Source organism: Mustela erminea, chromosome 17 (assembly GCF_009829155.1).
Source record: "Mustela erminea isolate mMusErm1 chromosome 17, mMusErm1.Pri, whole genome shotgun sequence".
NCBI lineage: Eukaryota > Metazoa > Chordata > Mammalia > Carnivora > Mustelidae > Mustela > Mustela erminea.
Window position 1 is genome coordinate 70,354,520 of NC_045630.1, and position 18,244 is coordinate 70,372,763.

General features: G+C 62.7%; 2 protein-coding genes across 10 annotated transcripts; both read left to right on the plus strand.

Annotated features, from left to right (window-relative positions):
- Positions 1 to 4,387: 4,387 nt before the first annotated feature.
- Positions 4,388 to 8,206, plus strand: SLC39A1 (solute carrier family 39 member 1). The gene is made up of 5 exons (XM_032317656.1): positions 4,388 to 4,447; positions 4,606 to 4,746; positions 4,934 to 5,182; positions 5,343 to 5,473; positions 6,639 to 8,206. Exons 3-5 carry the CDS (start codon positions 4,996 to 4,998, stop codon positions 7,293 to 7,295), a joined length of 975 nt encoding a protein of 324 aa, XP_032173547.1. The 5' UTR covers positions 4,388 to 4,447; positions 4,606 to 4,746; positions 4,934 to 4,995; the 3' UTR covers positions 7,296 to 8,206.
- Positions 8,207 to 8,634: 428 nt separating this feature from the next.
- CRTC2 (CREB regulated transcription coactivator 2) lies at positions 8,635 to 17,837 on the plus strand. Of its 9 annotated transcripts, none has more exons than XM_032317634.1 (16): positions 8,635 to 8,942; positions 9,798 to 9,896; positions 11,817 to 11,918; positions 11,996 to 12,112; positions 12,594 to 12,655; positions 13,278 to 13,346; positions 13,522 to 13,625; positions 13,726 to 13,755; positions 13,869 to 13,963; positions 14,062 to 14,111; positions 14,222 to 14,466; positions 14,775 to 15,178; positions 16,163 to 16,432; positions 16,634 to 16,714; positions 16,915 to 17,101; positions 17,227 to 17,837. In XM_032317634.1, the coding sequence occupies exons 1-16, from the start codon at positions 8,790 to 8,792 to the stop codon at positions 17,439 to 17,441; spliced, it is 2,283 nt and encodes a 760-aa protein (XP_032173525.1). In that variant the 5' UTR covers positions 8,635 to 8,789; the 3' UTR covers positions 17,442 to 17,837. The 9 variants fall into 9 exon arrangements, with proteins under 9 accessions (XP_032173525.1, XP_032173526.1, XP_032173528.1 ...); XM_032317635.1 differs by having other exon boundaries at positions 8,635 to 8,915; XM_032317637.1 differs by lacking the exon at positions 9,798 to 9,896 and having other exon boundaries at positions 8,636 to 8,942.
- The last annotated feature ends 407 nt before the right edge of the window (positions 17,838 to 18,244 follow it).

Below are 18,244 nucleotides of genomic sequence, written 5' to 3' on the forward strand. Positions count from 1 at the left end.
AACCACTGGATGTTCAGGCATTTGACACGACTCCTGTAATTTCTCATGGCAAGGGGTAGCTTGAGCGAGAAGTAACTTCGTCAAGGTTCCGCTGGAAGCGGAGCCAAGGTTTGGGTGCCTGAGCTCTTTGCTCTGCGCCAGGCTAGTTTCCTGCTCGTCTTCCTGCATCTTCCGGCTCCAGCAGTGCGCAGACTAGGCAGGCGTCCTACATGGACGCAGAGCTCGAAGGAAAGCAGAGCTGTCCTGGCTTAGACCTCTCCTAGAGCAAGAAAGGTTTCAAAGAGCTTCTTGCAGGTTGCATGTGCAGGGATGATTATGAGGAAAATGTAATCAGCTTCTGTTAATCAAAACTGGAAGGAATTGGGGCGCCTGGGCGGCTCAGTTGGTTAAGCCATGCCTTCGCCTCAGGTCATGATCCTGGAGCTCTGGGATCGAGTCCCGCATCAGGCTCCCTGGTCTGCTTCTCCTCTGACCCTCCTCTCTCATCTCTCTCTCTGAAATAAATAAAAATTAAAAACAAAACTGGAAGGACTCACTGGCATCATTTTCTAGTCTGACTTCCCTCTTTCACCTGCTTCATCAAATTCCTGGGAGAGAAAATGACTTGCTTAAGATCACACATCAAATTAACGTAGAGGGATGCCTGGCCGGCTCAGTCAGTGGAACATGTAACTTTTGATCTCAGGGTTGTGAGTTGAAGCCCCATGTTTGGGGTAGACCTTACTTTAAGAAAAAAATTTTGTAAATACACACGTTTAAAAAATTCATATTAAAAAAACAAAGTCAGGGGGTGCCTGGGTGGCTCAGTGGGTTAAGCCTCTGCCTTCAGCTCAGGTCATGATCCCAGGGTCCTGGGATCGAGTCCCACATCAGGCTTCTTGTCCTGCAGGGAGCCTGCTTCTCTCTCTGCCTCTGCCTGCCACTCTGCCTGCTTGTGCTCTCTGACAAATAAATAAAATCTTTAAAAATAAATAAATAGGGGCGCCTGGGTGGCTCAGTGGGTTAAAGCCTCTGCCTTCGGCTCAGGTCATGATCTCAGGGTCCTGGGACCAAGCCCCGCGTCAGGCTCTCTGCTCAGTGGGGAGCCTGCTTCCTCCTCTCTCTCTGCCTGCCTCTCTGCCTACTTGTGATCTATCAAATAAATAAATAAAATATATTTTAAAAAAATAAATAAATAAAAATAAATAAATAAAAATTAAAAAATTATTTTTTTGAAAGATTTTCTTTATTTGACAGACAGAGATCACAAGTAGGCCTAGAGGCAGGCGGGGGCGGGAAGCAGGCTTTCAATAAAGAAAAATCTTTAGGGGCGCCCGGGTGGCTCAGTTGGTTAAGCGGCTGCCTTCGGCTCGGGTCATGATTCCAGGGTCCTGGGATCAAGCCCCGCATCAGGCTCTCAGCAGAGAGCCTGCTTCTCTCTCTCCCCATCTCCCTGCCACTCTGCTTACTTGTGCTCTCTCTCTAGCTGTCAAATAAACAAATAAAATATATATTTTTTAAGATTTTTATTTATTTATTTGACAGAGAGAGGTCACAGACAGAGAGGCAGGCAGAGAGAGAGAGAGGGAAGCAGGCTCCCCGCTGAGCAGAGAGCCCTATGCGGGACTCGATCCCAGGACCCTGGGATCATGACCTGAGCCGAAGGCAGCGGCTTAATCCACCGAGCCACCCAGGCGCCCCAACAAATAAAATATTTAAAAAAAAAAGAAAAATCTTGTGATTTCTCTCTGTCAAATAAATAAATAAAATCTTTAAAAAAAAAAAAAGAAAAGAAAAATCTTTATTTTTTAAAGATTTTCTTTATTTATTTGACAAACAGAGATCACAAGTAGACAGAGAGACAGGCAGAGAGAGAGGAGGAAGCAGGCTCCCTGCGGAGAAGAGACCCTGGGATCAAGACCTGAGCCGAAGGCAGAGGCCCTAACCCACTGAGCCACCCAGGCATCCTTAAAAAAAATTATTATTATTATTTTTAAGATTTTATTTATTTGACAGACAGAGATTACAAGTGGGAAGAGAGACAGGCAGAGAGAGAGGAGGGGAAGCAGGCTCCCTGATGAACAGGGAGCCCGATGTGGGGCTCGATCCCAGGACTCCAGGATCATGATCTGAGCCGAAGGCAGAGGCTTTAACCCTCTGAGCCACCCAGGCGCACCCCTAAAAAAATTATTAAAAAAAAAACCTGAGGGGCGCCTGGGTGGCTCAGTGGGTTAAGCCGCTGCCTTCGGCTCAGGTCATGATCTCAGGGTCCTGGGATCGAGTCCCGCATCGGGCTCTCTGCTCGGCAGGGAGCCTGCTTCCTCCTCTCTCTATCTCTCTGCCTGCCTCTCTGCCTACTTGTAATCTCTCTCTCTGTCAAATAAATAAATAAAATCTTTAAAAAAAAAAAAAAAAAAAAACCTGAGGTGCCTGGGTGGTTCAGTAGGTTAATCATCTGACTCTTGATTTCGTCTCAAGTCATGATCTCAGGGACCTGGGATCAAGTTCTGCATTGGGCTCTGCCCTCAGTGGGGAGACTGCTTCAGGATTTTCTCTCACTCTGCCCCTCTCTCTGCTCTCAAATAAAATAAAAGCTTACAAAAAAAAATTAAGGTAGAGCTGGGACAGGGCGCCTGGGTGGCTCAGTGGGTTAAGCCGCTGCCTTCGGCTCAGGTCATGATCTCGGGGTCCTGGGATCGAGTCCCGCATCGGGCTCTCTGCTCAGCAGGGAGCCTGCTTCCCTCTCTCACTCTCTGCCTGCCTCTCTGCCTACTTGTGATCTCTGTCTGTCAAATAAACAAATAAAATCTTTAAAAAAAAAAAAAAAGGTAGAGCTGGGACACATCTGCAGGTGTCCTGTCTCCCAGTCCATGATTTCTTGTTAATGTTACTAATTATCAATAATATTAAGGAGCACGTGGGTGACAGTCAGTTAAGCATTCAGCTCTCAGTTTTGGCCCAGGCCATCATCTCCAGGTCTTGGGCTCCATCCCGTGTCAGGTTCTGTGTTGAATGTGGAGTTTCCCTGAGATTCTCTCTCTCCCTTTCCTTCTGCCCCTCCCATTCATGCTGTCTCTGTCTCTCTCTAAAATAAATAAATAAGTCTTTTAAGAAATAATAATATTTTTTAAAAAGATTTTATTTATTTGACAGAGATCACAAGTAGGCCGAGAGGCAGGCAGAGAGAGGAGGAAGCAGGCTCCCCGCGGAGCAGAGAGCCCCATGCGGGACTCGATCCCAGGACCCTGGGATCATGACCTGAGCTGAAGGCAGAGGCTTAACGACTGAGGCACCCAGGTACCCCAAAATTTTTAAATTTATTTATTTGAGAGAGTGTGCATAAACCTGGAGGAGGGGCAAAGGGAGAGGGAGAAACAGGAGCCCCAGCTGGAGCTCCCTGCTGAACAGGGAGCCCAATATGGGGCTCTTGATGCCAGGACCCTGGGATCATGACCCGAGCTGAAGGCAGAGGATTTAACCCACTGAGCCACCCAGGCGCCCCCTCACATTCCCTCTTGAGGAAGTTGCTGGCCTCCTTTTCCAGAGCCTTCGGAGACATTACTCCTCCCTCTTCTTGAGACGGTGGTCTTTGCACCTTTGCAAAGATTAGGCTGCACCCCCTTTTTCATGTCCTTCTTAAAATCCTACCCTCCAATGAGGTTAGAAGATTCCGACAGCACAGGGAATGTGGGCCTAAAGGATCCGGGCTAAGGAAACAGCAGGGGCCCGAGTTGCGAGTCCTCGGCGCCATCAGGAGCAGAAAACTCGGGAGGCGAGAGCCCGGCTAGATGCCCTGAGGCGCGGGAAGGACGGAGGCTGGAGGCTGGAGCCTGCGGAGAGCGGCTCTTCCCCGGGCCGGCTGTGCCCCCCGCCCCCGGGCCGTGTCCCACCGGTTCCCGCACGCTCTCGGGGCAGCCAGGAGGCCGCACAGCAGAGGCCTCGGGCGCCGGCGGTCCAGGCGGATTCCTGTCCAGGAGCGGCCGCTCTTTGCTGTTTCCCTTTCCCGGTTCCGCGGAGAGCGCGGGAGAGGGAAGTCGAGCGAGGAGTCCGTCCGACGACGGGGCCGTTTCCCCCGGCGCCGAGCGCGCAGAGCGGGTCTTCGCGTCTCCGCGGGGACGGCTGAGGAGGCGCTGCCGGACACCGGGACCCGAGCGCGGCGTCCCAGAGCGGAAGACTCGGCTCCGCGCGCGGGGTCCCGACTCCCGCCTCGCCCGCGGCCGCTCGCGCTTCCGGCCAGCCGGGCCAGTCGGACCGCCCCGCGGCGCCCCGGGCCCGCAGCCCCCCGCCCCGCCCCCGCCAGCCCGCCCGCCGGCCTCCGATTGCCTCCAGGGCACGTCACTCCGCGTCGGGTCCCGCCCTCCGGGCGCCGTCATTGGCCGGCGCCGGCGGGGAGGCGGGACGCGGCGGGGCGGGGTCCCGGGTCGCGGCGGAACCCAGCGGCCGCGGCGGAGGGGGGGACCCTGTCGAGGTGAGTGTGCGCCCCGGCCGTGCGGGCTGGGCGGCCTGGCCGCGACCCCGCCACCTGGGGCCCCTGGCGGTGGCCGTCTGCCCGCCGCTGTGCCTTCCGGCGCGGCTCTGGGGAAGCGGGAGCGGGGAGTGATCCAGCCCCAAACTCGCCCTGCCCAGGTGGCCTGCGACGCTCCCCGCCACGCTCCCCGCCACGCTCCCCGCGACAGCTCGCGCCGCCCGACCCCCTCGGCTCCGTCCGCTCCTTCCTGCGGGGGCCCCCGCCTCTCCTCTCCCGGAGGGCCGCGCTCCAGGGGGAAGGTAAGGAGACACCCGCGGCGCCCCGACGCCGGAACCCCCGCGCGGGGTCCCTACCTGAGCCGTCTGCGGGCGCGCGGGCTGCGGGGCCCGGCGTGCACGAGCCACACGGGGCGGGGAGGTCGGAGGGCGGCGGGGGCAGGGAGCCCCCCTCCGCGGACCAGCCCCCCCTGCTCGGCCCCATCCGCAGGTGACCGCCGCCCCGCTCGCTGTGTCTCCCATCCGACAGCCGTGCCTGCCGCTGCAGCCACCATGGGGCCTTGGGGAGAGCCGGAGCTGCTGGTGTGGCGCCCGGAGGCGGTGGGCTCGGAACCCGCAGGGCCCGTGGGGCTGGAGGTGAAAGTCGGGGCCCTGGTGCTGCTGCTGCTGCTCACCGCGCTGTGCAGTCTGGTGCCCGTCTGCGCGCTGCGCCGGCCCGGGGCTAACCCCGAAGCCTCCGGTGAGCCTCTCGGGTCCCCGCTGCCGCCCACGCCGGGCCTAGGGAGGGCGCCGGCCGCTGAAGAGGGTCCCCCGGGCCCAGGAAGGGCAGAGGGAGCCTTGCTTGGGGCAAGAGGCTCGAGGGGGTCCAGGCTCACTCCCGTCTGTGCTCCCCTGTCCAGCCTCCCGGCAGAAAGCCTTGAGCCTAATCAGCTGCTTCGCGGGGGGTGTTTTCCTGGCCACCTGTCTCCTGGACCTCCTGCCTGACTACCTGGCGGCCATAGACGAGGCCCTAGCGGCCTTGCACGTGACGGTGAGCTCTGGCTCCTGCGTGTGACCCTGTGGGGGTGGGGGTGTTCAGTCACATCGCTGTGGGAGAGGGGGCTTTTTCAGATCCCTTCCTGGGGTGCTCCCTGACCTTGTGACCGTGCAGAAGGCACCGAACATGGGACCCTATGAATCGTGATTTTTAGTGTTGGGGAATAACTTCCTGTGGTGCTCCCCCACCCCCAGCCCCCAGTCCCCAGTCCCTCTGTGACTGCGAGGCACTCTGGGAGGTGGAGAGGAGCCTCTGGCCAGGCATGTGACCTCCTCCGGGAGTTTCTCAGCCCCAGCCTCTAAGAATCAGCTTCGTTCTCACGCCACTTTGCTGAAGGGGTTGGCGCTAGAGCGCCCTGCAGGCCTGGGAAGGGTAGGAGGCCTGGAGTCCGGAACCAAAGGTGCCATAATCCAAGGAGGTGGGGCGTGAAGATCGAGTACAAGGCGTAGGAAAGTCTCAGGGGAAAAACTGACACAGTTGTGCAGAGGTACTGGGAAGGTCACCCGCACTCTTCCTCTTCCTAAGACTGGGGAAGTGACCCAGGATGTACCCTTTGTGACTGAGTGCCCCGTGGCCCTGTGTGACTGTGTGTAAGTCTGATGGCCCCATGATACTGTGTGGCTCTGTGTGTGAGCATTTGGTGAGGTGGGCAACGTGTGATCCTTGCTGTTTTGCGTCCCCTTCACAGAAAACATTTGGTTGTGTCTGGAGACGTTTTCGTTGTCACAACTCAGGGAAGGAAGGCGCTGTGCTTGCTCTTGGCATCTAACGGGTACAGATGAGGATGCTGTTAGATCCTACTGAGCACGGGACAGACCTCCAAAATGAATTGTCCAAGCCCAAATTTGGATAGTGCCAAAGCTGAGAAGCTGGTGTCTGTGTGGTCCTGCAAGTGACACTCATGTGGGACGAGGGAGGAGGAGCTAAGAGAAGTCGTGTCCGCTCCGCCCCTGGGTGACAGAGGGCCAAAATGGGCTAGAACCAGCAGGACTGCTGACTCTGGGCTGGGCCTCATCTGTGTGATTGTGGGTGTGTTTGTGTAAGTGAGAGGAGCCCTGCGCCTCTGGGGGACCCTAAGTCTGCGTCACTGGGACTCCTCGAGACTCGGAGTTTGACGGCTCTTCCCCACTCTCGGCCCATCTGCCCTGTCTGCCCACAGCTCCAGTTTCCCCTGCAAGAGTTCATCTTGGCAATGGGCTTCTTCCTGGTCCTGGTGATGGAGCAAATCACACTGGCTTACAGGGAGCAGTCAGGGCCACCACCTCGAGAGGAGACAAGGGCTCTGCTGGGAGCGGCAAACGGTGGGCCACAGCACTGGCATGACGGGCCAGGGCTCCCACAGTCAGGGGGAGCCCCAGCAGCCCCCTCAGCCCTGCGCGCCTGCGTACTGGTCTTCTCCCTGGCCCTGCACTCGGTGTTCGAGGGACTGGCGGTGGGGCTGCAGCGGGACCGGGCCCGGGCCGTGGAGCTGTGTCTGGCGTTGCTGCTCCACAAGGGTGTTCTGGCGGTCAGCTTGTCCCTGCGGCTGTTGCAGAGCCACCTGCGGGCACAGGTGGTGGCTGGCTGTGGGATCCTCTTCTCATGCATGACCCCTCTGGGCATCGGGCTGGGGGCGGCTCTGGCTGAGTCGGCCGGGCCGCTGCACCAGCTGGCCCAGTCTGTGCTGGAAGGCATGGCAGCTGGCACCTTTCTCTACATCACCTTCCTGGAAATCTTGCCCCAGGAGCTGGCCACCTCTGAGCAGAGGATCCTCAAGGTCATTCTGCTCCTTGCGGGCTTTGCCCTGCTCACTGGCCTGCTCTTCATCCAGGTCTAGGGAGCTCCAGGGGCCCTTGACCTTCCTTTCCTTCCCCAGCGTATAAGAGTAGGAGCGGGGAAGGGAGGATGGAGGGTCAGAGAGTTCTCTGGGAGGCAGGGATGGAGTCTTTGGGACGGCCTGACCAGTGTGAGGGATGTGGTAGATAAGAGCCTGGCCCCGAGGGATAGTCAGATCACTAAGGACATGATCGCGGGTGCATACTGGGGAAGACACCGAGTGCTGGAAAGCCGGGGTCAGACACTACGTACAGGGACCGGCTGGTGGTGGGAAGCCTGGGGGGCTGTACCCAGCGGCTGTGGGGTGGGGAGGTGTCGAGGAGGCCCAGCCCAGAGTCAGCAGTCCTGCGGTTCTAGCTCGTTTCGGCCCTCTGTCACCAGGGGCGGAGTGGACTGCTGCTTCTCCTAGCTCCTTCTCCGTATCTCCCACTTCCCTCCTCCCAGAGGACTTAACGCCAAATGGCTTCTTCCTGCCGGTTTTGGTACCTTCGCTGGGTTCTCTAGTCCCGCTCACTTCTCTGTGTTTCAAGTGCCAAATAAATCCCTTCCCTCGTTGTCAAAAAGCACAGTGATGGCCCTGCACCGGCCCAGCCCTCAGTGAGGGGCCTGCTTGCCCTTTCCAGGCAGCCCTATTTGCTGAGCTGAGGCTGGGGGAGGGCTGGCGGCGCTGCGGCCCGGCCCCCTCCGCTTGGCGCCCGAGGAATCCCGAACCCCGACACGGCTGCCGCGGGCCCAGGTGACAAACACTGAGCTGCCAAAGTTTTTTATACCAGAGGAGCCCGAGGGGAGGGCTCACCCCCAGCCATTTTTGGGGCGGGAGGGCTGTGGATAGAGACACGTCCTCTAGAATCTATTTTACTAACTGACCTGTTTTGAGACTTGTTACCCAAATAAAAGATGTTTCTATACGTTTGTACCGTGTCTGATTCGCTGGTCTTGGGCAGGGGGTGGGCACGTGGCCCGTCTGAGGGGCCTGAGTCCAGACGCTTACAGCTGCTCCGGGAGTCCCGCTCTCGTTTTCTCTAGGCGCCGTAGGCCCCTTCCCCGAAGACCAGATTTTCCCTCTTCTGTTGCTTCCTTCTTCCCGCCCCGTCTCCACCCCTTCCCCTTCCTCCCGAATCCTTCCCTCGCCCGCATCCCGCTCCCCTCCGCGCTCCGAGGCTCGAGACCAACTCGGAACTACTCTTCCCGGCGGGCTCCGCGCAGGGAGGAGCCGCGGGGGAGGAGCCAGGCTCCCAGGCCCCGGAGCCGCAGGACTGTTGGGAAATGGAGTCCGCTTCCTGTCCGGACTGCTCGCCTGGGGCCGCGCAGGGGTCACGTAAACAAACTACAGTTCCCGGCGGCCCCCGCGCGCGGCAGGTCCGGGCTAGGCTGGGGCCGGGTTCGCGGTGCTCGCCGAGGCGGCGGCGGCGGCTGCGGTTGGAGGCGCCGGCCGGGGCCCGCGGCGGGGCCGTGGCTTGTCCGGGAGGGTGGCGGGGAGGGACGCACGGGGAAGATGGCGACGGCGGGCGCCAACGGGCCCGGCTCGGCCACGGCCGCGGCTTCCAATCCGCGCAAGTTTAGCGAGAAGATCGCGCTGCAGAAACAGCGTCAGGCCGAGGAGACGGCGGCCTTCGAGGAGGTGATGATGGACATCGGCTCCACCCGGGTGAGGGGCCGCCGGGGGAGCGGGAGCCCGGGGCGCCGTCCCGGAGCGGGAGGCGGGGCGGGGGCGGGCGCCGCGGCGAGGGAGGCGGAGCGGGACGGCCGCCGGCCGGGCGGCGCGGGTGGGGGGGCCGCGCGGGGCGGGAAGACGGGCGTGCGGGGGAGCCGGCGGGGCCGCGGGGCCGGGGGAGCCGGCGGGGGCCGGGGGAGCCGGCGGGGCCGGGGGAGCCGGCGGGGGCCGGGGGAGCCGGCGGGGCCGCGGGGCCGGGGGAGCCGGCGGGGCCGGGGGAGCCGGCGGGCGCGGGGCCGGGGGAGCCGGCGGGGGCCGGGGGAGCCGGCGGGGCCGGGGGAGCCGGCGGGGGCCGGGGGAGCCGGCGGGGCCGCGGGGGCCGGGGGAGCCGGCGGGGGCCGGGGGAGCCGGCGGGGCCGGGGGGCCGGGGGAGCCGGCGGGGGCCGGGGGAGCCGGCGGGGGCCGGGGGAGCCGGCGGGGGCCGGGGGAGCCGGCGGGGCCGCGGGGCCGCGGGGCCGGGGGAGCCGGCGGGGGCCGCGGGAGCCGGCGGGGCGCGGGGCCGGGGGAGCCGGCGGGGCCGCGGGGCCGGGGGACGCCCCTGCAGCATCCCCGGGGCTCGGGCGGCGGCGGGGGTGGGCACGGGCCGCCGGTGCCTCCGGCTCGGGCATCTCCTGCGGTCCGGTCCGTCAGCCCCGCTGCGCCCCTCTCGCCGCTCGGGTGCCTTCGGGGAAGGCCCCGGGAGCGGTTTGCGCGCCGCGCCGGGTCGCGGGGGCAGGAAGTCCCCTCCTGCGTCCCTTCCCGTTGCTTCCTTTTTCAAATGCTTCTTGTGGCTTCCTGACGTGAACGAAGGTGAGGTCCGTGGCTCCCAGACGGCGCTTGATGTTCTGCCCTGGCCGCCGCGGAGGGGACGCAGGACTTGGAAGCTCCAGAGCGGGTCACCAGTTGGCTGTAGGTTAGGTTTGCTGAGCTTTCTAGGAAGACGGCTGCTTTGTGGGTCGGTTATAAAGGGCCTCCTCGGAGGGTCGCCTGTGGGTAGGGGACATTCATTCCTGAGCAGTTCCAGAAAGAAGACACCCCGGCCTTGTTGCCTGTGAAGCCCCTCTGGCCTTCGCTTCTTGCTTCCCAGGCCCCAGTATCAGAGGGCATGAGGGCGGGAGTCTGTCCTGCTGGCGTGCAGTCCTCGTTCAGGGACACGTTCTTCTCAGAAAGGCAGGTGAGGGTACTGCCCCCTCGGGTCCCTCCCAGGCCGATCCAGGAGGAGCTCCCGGGGAGAGGGTGGAACAGAAGCACCGCTGGGAGCTCTTTCTGCCTGTCCAACTGGTTTGCATCGATGCCTGTGACTCTGGCTGTGCTCTTGTTTGTGTCTCCCCAACTGTTAGTTTTTCTTGTGTGTTTTCCCCTTTGGGTCTCTAGAGACCATGTGTCCTGGTTCATGGGAGTCCGAACAGAGAGCGTTAGTGGGGAAGCAGGTCGGAGGCACTGGCCACAGCTCCCTCTTAGTGCTGGAGGGTCGTGATCCATCTGAGCAAAGACGGCTCTGGCTCCGCCGCGGAGCTTCTGGTCGTGCTGGGGACGGAGGCAGGCACGTGGGCCGGAGCCTCTGCTTGAGGCCCTGTCCTCTGTCTGGGCTCTGACTCCTGCAGCCGCTGGGTGGGATTTTAGGGTTTGCGCAAGCAGAAAGGCTGTGAGAAGCTCAGAGCTGAGGCCTCTGTCTTTTGAGCAACGTGGTTTGTCCAAACACCGCTTGTGCCCACCTTGCCACTGCAAATTACTTCTCTGCTGCTCATTGACGTCTGGTGGGCATACAAGGCCGGGGCTTGGGAACCCAAGAGTCTAAAGCTGGAGGTAAGGGATCTGGAGCTTAGCTTAGCAGAGAGGGCTCTGCTGAGGCCCGTACAGCCGTTGGGGCCGATGGTAACGGGAGGCAGGTGTTGGCCGCGTACTAACAGCAATCTGGAGTGGCCCAACGGTTTCCGTAGTGTCTGCTGAACTCGGTGTGCTGACCTCTTGGAACAGAAAGTTCTGATGTTGGGGTCAGCAGAGCAATGCATGACCCCCAGAAGTTCACCAGCTGCCCTAGGTCTGTGTTTTGGCTGGTTGCAGCGGTCCTCAGAAGTAGGCATTCACCTCCCACAGAAGGACTTAGGATCTGTAGGATCAGCCTGCCAGACTGATGGTTGTGGCATCTTACTGCCGGGCCAGATAACCTCTCCCCAAAGTGGGGATCAGGCCGGGCTGAACAGGGTTACTGCTCCCTCTGTCACCCCCAGTCTCAAGGCTCCCCTGGCCATCCAGGGGCTTTTGAATGAGCTAGAAGAAGTCTGCCTCTTGGTTTTGGGACTGGTTTTCCAGCGAGGAGAGCCGGCATTTCCCAGATGTTCTAGTTTGGGTGGTACAGGCTCTGTAGCTTTCCTGAGGGGGGCAAATGTCAGAGCCCAGAAGCCTGTGCCGTCCGGAGCGGGAAGGAAGGAGGTTGGTGATCATGGCTCTGTGGCCTCCCCCTGTGGCTGTCCCCTCGTGTTCCAGTTAGTCCTGGCGCACCGGGAAGGGAAAGTGGAGGTGCCTGATGGGCCCCCTTCCCGGGACTTGCCCCATGGGACTAGCTTGGGGGCTGCCGGCAACCCTTCGGGGACTCTGTTTAGACAGATGCCAACTGGGCCATGCCCTGAGCAGAGCATCAGACCCTGCCTGGCTGGGTAATGCCAGCCATCGGCGCCGTGGATGTGGGTGGCGTGTCCCTGGCCTGGCCGGTTCTGCGGTTCCTGGCACCTCTCCTCCCGGCACCAGTGGGACGGCATGCCGTGGAGACAGATGGCACAGGAGCAGTGGTCAGAAGCTTCCCTGACGCTCGCGCTTGTCCTCCCTCAGTTACAGGCCCAGAAGCTGCGCCTGGCCTACACGAGGAGCTCCCACTACGGCGGTTCTCTGCCTAATGTCAACCAGATTGGCTGTGGGCTGGCTGAGTTCCAGGTAAGCGGACACCAGCCGAGGGGGAACACGGGCTCTCGGGCGACCTCCCCTGCGGACTTACCTGTCTCTTCCGGCAGAGCCCCCTCCACTCGCCTCTGGATTCGGCTCGGGGCACACGGCACCACGGGCTGGTGGAACGAGTGCAGCGTGACCCCCGGAGGATGGTGTCCCCGCTCCGCCGCTGCCCCCGCCACATATCCTTCCCGGGGCGTGGGGGCAGGCGGGGGAGGAGACGGGGTTCCGCGGGAACTCATGGGGGGGAGGGGCTCTGTGTGCGGCTCCGTCCCGTCCATTCCGGGCCTCCCAGACAAGCCACCGTTCGGCCTGTGTGACCGCGATGGCGCCCGTGATGGGGGACATAGGTCTCCTGCCGCAGGGGTCTGGTCCCCTCTTCACGTTTGGCCTCCCCTTTCTCTGGGTAGCTCTCGGCTGTGGAGACGCTCACCGCGCTGCTTCCCATGCCCCGTCCCGCTACTCTGCCTTATTCTTCCGGCTCTGCTGGGCCCGGTTCCCTTTTCTCTTGCATTCTTTGGCCCTGGCATTGCCCCCCACGGAAGAGGAGGAGGGAGGTGCTCGCTTCTCTGAGCAGCTCGTCCACCTGCCCCAGTGTCCTGTGCTTCTGTGGTCTCTGTGTCGCCCGCCCCTCCTCCCTTTCTCCTTAACTGGTGTGCTCACGTCGACAACTCGCCCTATGGCCCTGCCTACTTGTCTCCTCCCCCGGAGTCTGGCTGGCGGAGGTCAGTGTGTAGGGCAGGCAGCATCTCCTGTCCACTCTCAGCTGTGTCTCTGGAGGGAGCTGGGCTTGGGGCTAGGCTTGTTGGTCCAGGCTTTGAACGATCCTTCCCCCATGACGGCTGGCTGGGAGGGGTGGGGGCAGGCGCAGTAGGTGGGTCAGAGTCCAGCCCTGGCCGTGTTGACATGGGCAGCCAAGCCTCCGGGTCCAGCCAGTGCAGGACCAATGGTCACGGTGGCTGGCTGGGGTGTGTGCGTCTGGGGAGGGAGCAGGCCGCCTCTCCCCAGGACTGGGTGCCAGGTGTGCTGGTCTGGCCCCTGGGTGTCCGAGCCTCCCTGGGCCAAGTCATCCTCAGTGCTTGTACCGGCATGGCTGCTGGGCTCCGGGATTCTTACTCAGCGAGTCCCGGCAGAGACAAGTTGAGAATTTCCAGGTCTCTTTGCTTGACTGTGGGAGAGGGGTCAGGGGTCCAGGTAGCAGAAGATCCAGGAAGGAGGCGTGGCCCTGGGCGCTCAGCCCTGTCTGTCTTCCGCTTGTGGCCTGGTCCTCCCCAGCCCCGTGCTTGCTCTCCCGAGTGTTGCTAGCCTGGCTAGCCTTGCTCGTCCTGACGTTGTATTTCCCCGCAGGGCGGTGCCCTGGGGCAGTTTCCCTGCGGAGAAGGGCCAGATGTTTCGACTACCGTCTGCGCTGAACAGGTGATGGCCCTGGCCGTCTCAGAGCCACCTCTCTTATCTGTCCTGTCCGCCCACCCTCCACCCGGCTTCCTGTCCCAGCCCTGCTAGCGTTTCCCCTGCTGAGCAGGGCCTGGGGACCAGAAACGAGGTCCCACCCAGCTCATCTCTGCCCCCCCCCGACACCCCCCCCCCCCAGGACGAGTTCTGACTCTGCCCTTCACACCAGCGTGATGAACCCCAGCCCTCAGGACACTTATCCAGGCCCTGCCCCTCCCAGCATCCTGCCCGGCCGCCGTGGAGGTAAATGGCCTGGCCCCGGGCAGGGAGTGACCTGAGGAGCTTTAGTCGGAAGTCCATAGAGAAGTCCGGACTGTAGCCAACTGTCCCGCATCCTTTGTAGGTTTTCTGGATGGTGAAGTGGATTCCAGAGGTATGTGTCCCACGCCACTCGTGGGTACCGATGCCCACGACCTTCAGGGCTGGTGTTGGGGGCTTCGTGCTGGGTCTGCTCACTTCGGCGCCTTCTGCCTGACTCCTTTCCAGCCGTCTCATCGCCAGTCTTTCTCTTTCAAGTCCCTGCTATTGAGGAGAACGTGCTGGACGACAGGCATTTGCTGAAGCCATGGGATGCTAAGAAGGTCGGTGTGGCCCACTTTCCCGTTCTTTCTGTGGGGCGGGGCTTCCTCCGTCCTCCGGAGCCCTGGCCTCCTTTCCCACGTTACCCTTCTCTCCTCAGCTCTCCTCATCCTCTTCCCGACCTCGGTCCTGTGAAGTCCCTGGAATTAAGTAGGTGCCTCTGTTAGGCTGCCCGAGGGGCCGAGGGAAACGTGGGAGGCCGGCCTCTGCCCGCTCCCCGACCTCTGCCCCATCTCCCCCTCTCTTCCTGTCCCCTGCAGCATCTTCCCATCCCCCGACCAGCCTGCCAGCGTGCCTGGCCTCCCACCTGCCATGAACACGGGCGGCTCCCTACCCGACCTCACCAGCCTGCACTTCCCCCCGCCACTGCCCACTCCCCTGGACCCGGAGGAGATGGCCTACCCCAGCCTGAGCGGGGGCAACAGTACCTCCAATCTGACCCACACCATGACCCACCTCGGCATCAGCGGGGGCCTGGGCCCTGGCGCGGGCTACGATGCGCCGGGTGAGCGGCTGTCCCGGCGGGGGGGGGGGGGGGGGGGGGGCGGGGTGCTGGGGGGCTGGTCCGGGAGCCTCCTGTGACCGCCGGCGCCAGTCCTCCCCAGGAATTCTACACGGCAGGCGCGGCTCTCTCTCGAAAGGTGATGGCGGGCAGCCCCCGGGTGGGCCGTGCCGGCCTCACTGTCAGGGACAGAGCAGGGAGGACATTGTGTTGCCACTTCATAGTCTGGTCGCTGCTCTCTGTTCTGGGCAGAAAGCAGCCCGGCCCCCGTCGGTAACGTCGGCGTCCGTGCTTCTTGTCTGTGCCTGCAGGACTCCAGTCCCCTCTGAGCCACCCGTCCTTGCAGTCCTCCCTGAGCAATCCCAACCTCCAGGCCTCCCTGAGCGGCCCCCAGCCCCAGCTGCAGGGCTCCCACAGCCACCCCTCCCTGCCGGCCTCCTCCCTGGCCCGCCATGCACTGCCCGCCACCTCCCTGGGCCACCCCTCGCTCAGTGCCCCGGCCCTGTCCTCCTCCAGTTCCTCCTCCGCTTCAGCTCCCGCGCTGGGTGCCCCCCCTTACCCACCTTCAACCCCCGGAACCTCCCCCCGCCACCGTCGCGTGCCCCTCAGCCCCCTGAGTTTGCCCGCGGGCCCAGCTGAAGCCAGAAGGTCCCAACAGCAGCTGCCCAAACAGTTTTCGCCAACAATGTCACCCACCTTGTCCTCCATCACTCAGGTACGCGTGGCTGCCTCGTGTCCCTGTCCGTCTGCTCCTCTCTCCCCCCGCCACACGCCCCTCCCGCGTCCCGGGCTTCAGCCGTCCTCCCTCCTGTGCTTCCCCGCTCCCTCCTCCCTCTGCGCCCTCATTCCGGGGTGAGCCGCGTCCCGGTTCACGGCCCACCCCCGCCCCATCCTGGGACAGGTGCTGTGCGGGCTGAGAGCCTCGCCGCCTCACCTGTGGGACACGGGTGCCGTCCTAAGGGTCACAGGAGCCGCATCCGGGCTGTGCTCAGGCTGGGCCCAGCCAGGGGCAGCCCCGCAGGTCGTAGCTTTTCCTCCGCTGCTTCTCCCCCAGCTGCTTTCCTCGTGTGTTTGTCTCTCACGCCTCCATCCTGTCCTGCCCCGTCCGTCGCTGCTCTTCTTCCGCAGAGTCCGTAGAGTCGGGCTCTCAGGTCACGGAGCCCCATCTCTTCGTGGTACAGAGGAGGGCACTGCCCGGAGGGAAAGTACTTTCTTCCGAGCTCGCTTAGCAAGTTAGGAGGAGTTGGGAGCTGAAGGAGAACCAGTGAGGGCTCCTTCCTCAGTGCCCAGCCGGCAACCCCTGCCCCTTCTCTCGGCCGCCGCCCTTCCCAGGGATGGGCGGTCCGTGCGGCCGGAGGCAGGTCTTCAGCGGGGCCCGCCGGGGCTCTGCTCCCTGCCGCCCGGATCAAGCCTGACCTCCCTCCCTCCTTCCTGTTCTCCCTGCGTCTGCCCTCGAGTCCCTCGAGTCCACGGGGCGCGCACCTGCGGCGGGGTGTCGGGGCGTGGGGGCCGGTGGTGGCCGCGCTCGCTTGCTCTGGTCCTGATGCGCGCGGTGATTGCGGGCACCCAGCCCCGGGGTGTCCTGTGGAACGCTGGCACGTTTGTGTTGAGGACGGTTGCGGCTTCACAGGGTGGGAAGCCCTGGCTGAGGGGCTCTTCTGAGGGGTAAGCTTCTCCCTCTTTCCTTGCTTCTCTTCAGGGTGTCCCCTTGGATACCAGCAAACTGCCCACTGACCAGCGGCTGCCTCCATATCCATACAGCGCCCCCGGTTTGCTTCTGCCCAGCCAGCCGGCCACCCCAAAGCCTCTGCAGCAGCCCGGGCTGACCTCCCAGGCCTGCTCCAGGCAGCCCTCTGGGGGACAGCCCCTGGGCCGGCCACTGCACTTCGGGTCACTCTACCCGCCCAGCTCCGGTGGGCAAGGGCAGCCGTCTTACCACCGGCCAGGAAGTGACTTCGGCCTGGGGAGTGTGAGTACCCGGGTCCAAAAGCAGGGGGGAGGCCGGGGGGGAGTGGGCTCGAGGGGCCCCTGCGCCACATCGCTGGTGCACGCTGAATTGGCAGATCCGGGGTGGTGGGGGAGAGGCTCCAACCCCTGGAGCGCAGAGCTCTGCCAGCCCGAGGCTTCTGTCTTCCTGCGTCTGACCCCTGCTCTTGCTGCTGCCCCCCAGCCCGCTCTGCGCAGCGCGCTTGCTGACGACAGCCACTCTGACGCCTTCTCTCCCGGGCATGCCCACGCTCTGTCCCGGCAGGTACGGCGCCCACACCAACTCCGGGCCGGTGCTTGCCGCTTGGGCTCTGCTTGCCACCTTCTCCCCGTCTCTGCTCTGATCTCTGCGGTCGGGGGCGGGGCGTGCTTTGCTGAGCAAACGGGATGGATTTGCCAGGCAGGCAGGGTCAGTGGGACCCCCGTTCTGAAGTGCCTCCTCGGGCCCTGTCCGTGTGTCCGTAGCTGGAGCAGTTCACCATGGAGAGCCCGTCAGCCAGCCTGGCGCTGGATCCCCCTGGCTTTTCTGAAGGACCTGGATTTTTAGGGGGCGAGGGGCCAGTGAGTAGCCTCCAGGACCCTCGTGCCCTCAACCACCAGAACTTGACCCACTGTTCCCGCCATGCCTCAGGGCCCAACGTCCTCCTCCCAGGTGAGCAGTGTGGGGGGCGGCGGGGCGCAGCATGAGGGGGGTCCATTCCCCAGTGCATCAGGAGGCCTGGGGTTGTAGAGGAGTGGACGGGCTGCGGGCCTCACCCGTCTCTTCTGCCCACACAGGGGAGTCCTCCCCAGGTTTCTCCAAGGAGATTGCGGCGGCCCTGGCTGGAGTGCCTGGCTTTGAGGGGCCAGCCGCTGGGCTGGGGCTGGGGCTGGAGGAGGACCTGCGCATGGAACCGCTGGGCCTGGAAGGGCTCCACATGCTGAGTGACCCCTGTGCGCTGCTGCCCGATCCTGCTGTGGAGGACTCGTTCCGCAGCGACCGGCTGCAGTGAGGGGCCTTGGCGGAGCCCCTCTTCGTGACCGTTCCCCATCACTGTCCCTTTCCTCCCTCCCCCTGGCCAGCAGAGACTCCACTCTACCCCCAGATCCTCTTTCTCACATGAATGAGGGATCCTAGGAATGAGAAAAAGTGAGGGGTTTGTCCAGGTGGCCCCTGAATTCTGCACAAGGGGCGGGCCTGAGGGAGCTGCAGGGAGGGCCTGAAGCACTTGTAACTTTGAACCTGAACCGTCTGTCTGGAGGTCAGAGCCTGTTGGAAGGCGGGTGGGGGAAGGGGGGACCCTGAGGCCTTGGGGTGGGCAGTGCCAGCCCCTCCTCACAACTCTTCCCCCTTGCGGTGGAGGAGAGAGCCAGAGTGGATATTATTTTTTATTAAATATATTATATGTTAATAAAAAAATCATATCAAACACTTGGTGTGGTGTCTATTCTTGGGGATGCATTTGGGGATCCAGAGGATCCCTGGGGCCAGGCCCTTGTGTCTGTTAGGGTTCCTGCATCTTCCTTTCACTGTTGTGGCTCGTGGCAGGGCCCCAGCCTCAGAATTTGTACCCAGCATGGAATGTGGCAGTCGCGACTGGATGCCGGCTCCCGGACAGCACGTGGGCTCTCCTGTGTGCGGCCCCCCCCACCCCTGGGCCCTGGCTGGGAGTCCGGCAAGGAGGCCACTGCCTGCTGAGCACTCAGGCTGCTGTCCCCCCACCCCCACCCCCGGAGCAGCTGGCCCCAAGCCCCAAGGACCGCCTGGCAGAGGGAGGGTCTCCAGGAGGATTTTATGCCCCGGGTGGGTGCCGGG

Bases quoted from the DNA above. Each gene is read 5' to 3' on its own strand.
- SLC39A1 (XM_032317656.1), top strand. From the start codon at position 4,996: ATGGGGCCTTGGGGAGAGCCGGAGCTGCTGGTGTGGCGCCCGGAGGCG. The intron at 5,183-5,342 runs GTGAGCCTCTCG...TCCCCTGTCCAG, and splicing joins GGCTAACCCCGAAGCCTCCG to CCTCCCGGCAGAAAGCCTTG. The intron at 5,474-6,638 runs GTGAGCTCTGGC...GTCTGCCCACAG, and splicing joins TAGCGGCCTTGCACGTGACG to CTCCAGTTTCCCCTGCAAGA.
- CRTC2 (XM_032317631.1), top strand. From the start codon at position 10,974: ATGTTGGGGTCAGCAGAGCAATGCATGACCCCCAGAAGTTCACCAGCT. The intron at 11,919-11,995 runs GTAAGCGGACAC...CTCTTCCGGCAG, and splicing joins GTGGGCTGGCTGAGTTCCAG to AGCCCCCTCCACTCGCCTCT. The intron at 13,756-13,868 runs GTATGTGTCCCA...ACTCCTTTCCAG, and splicing joins TGGTGAAGTGGATTCCAGAG to CCGTCTCATCGCCAGTCTTT.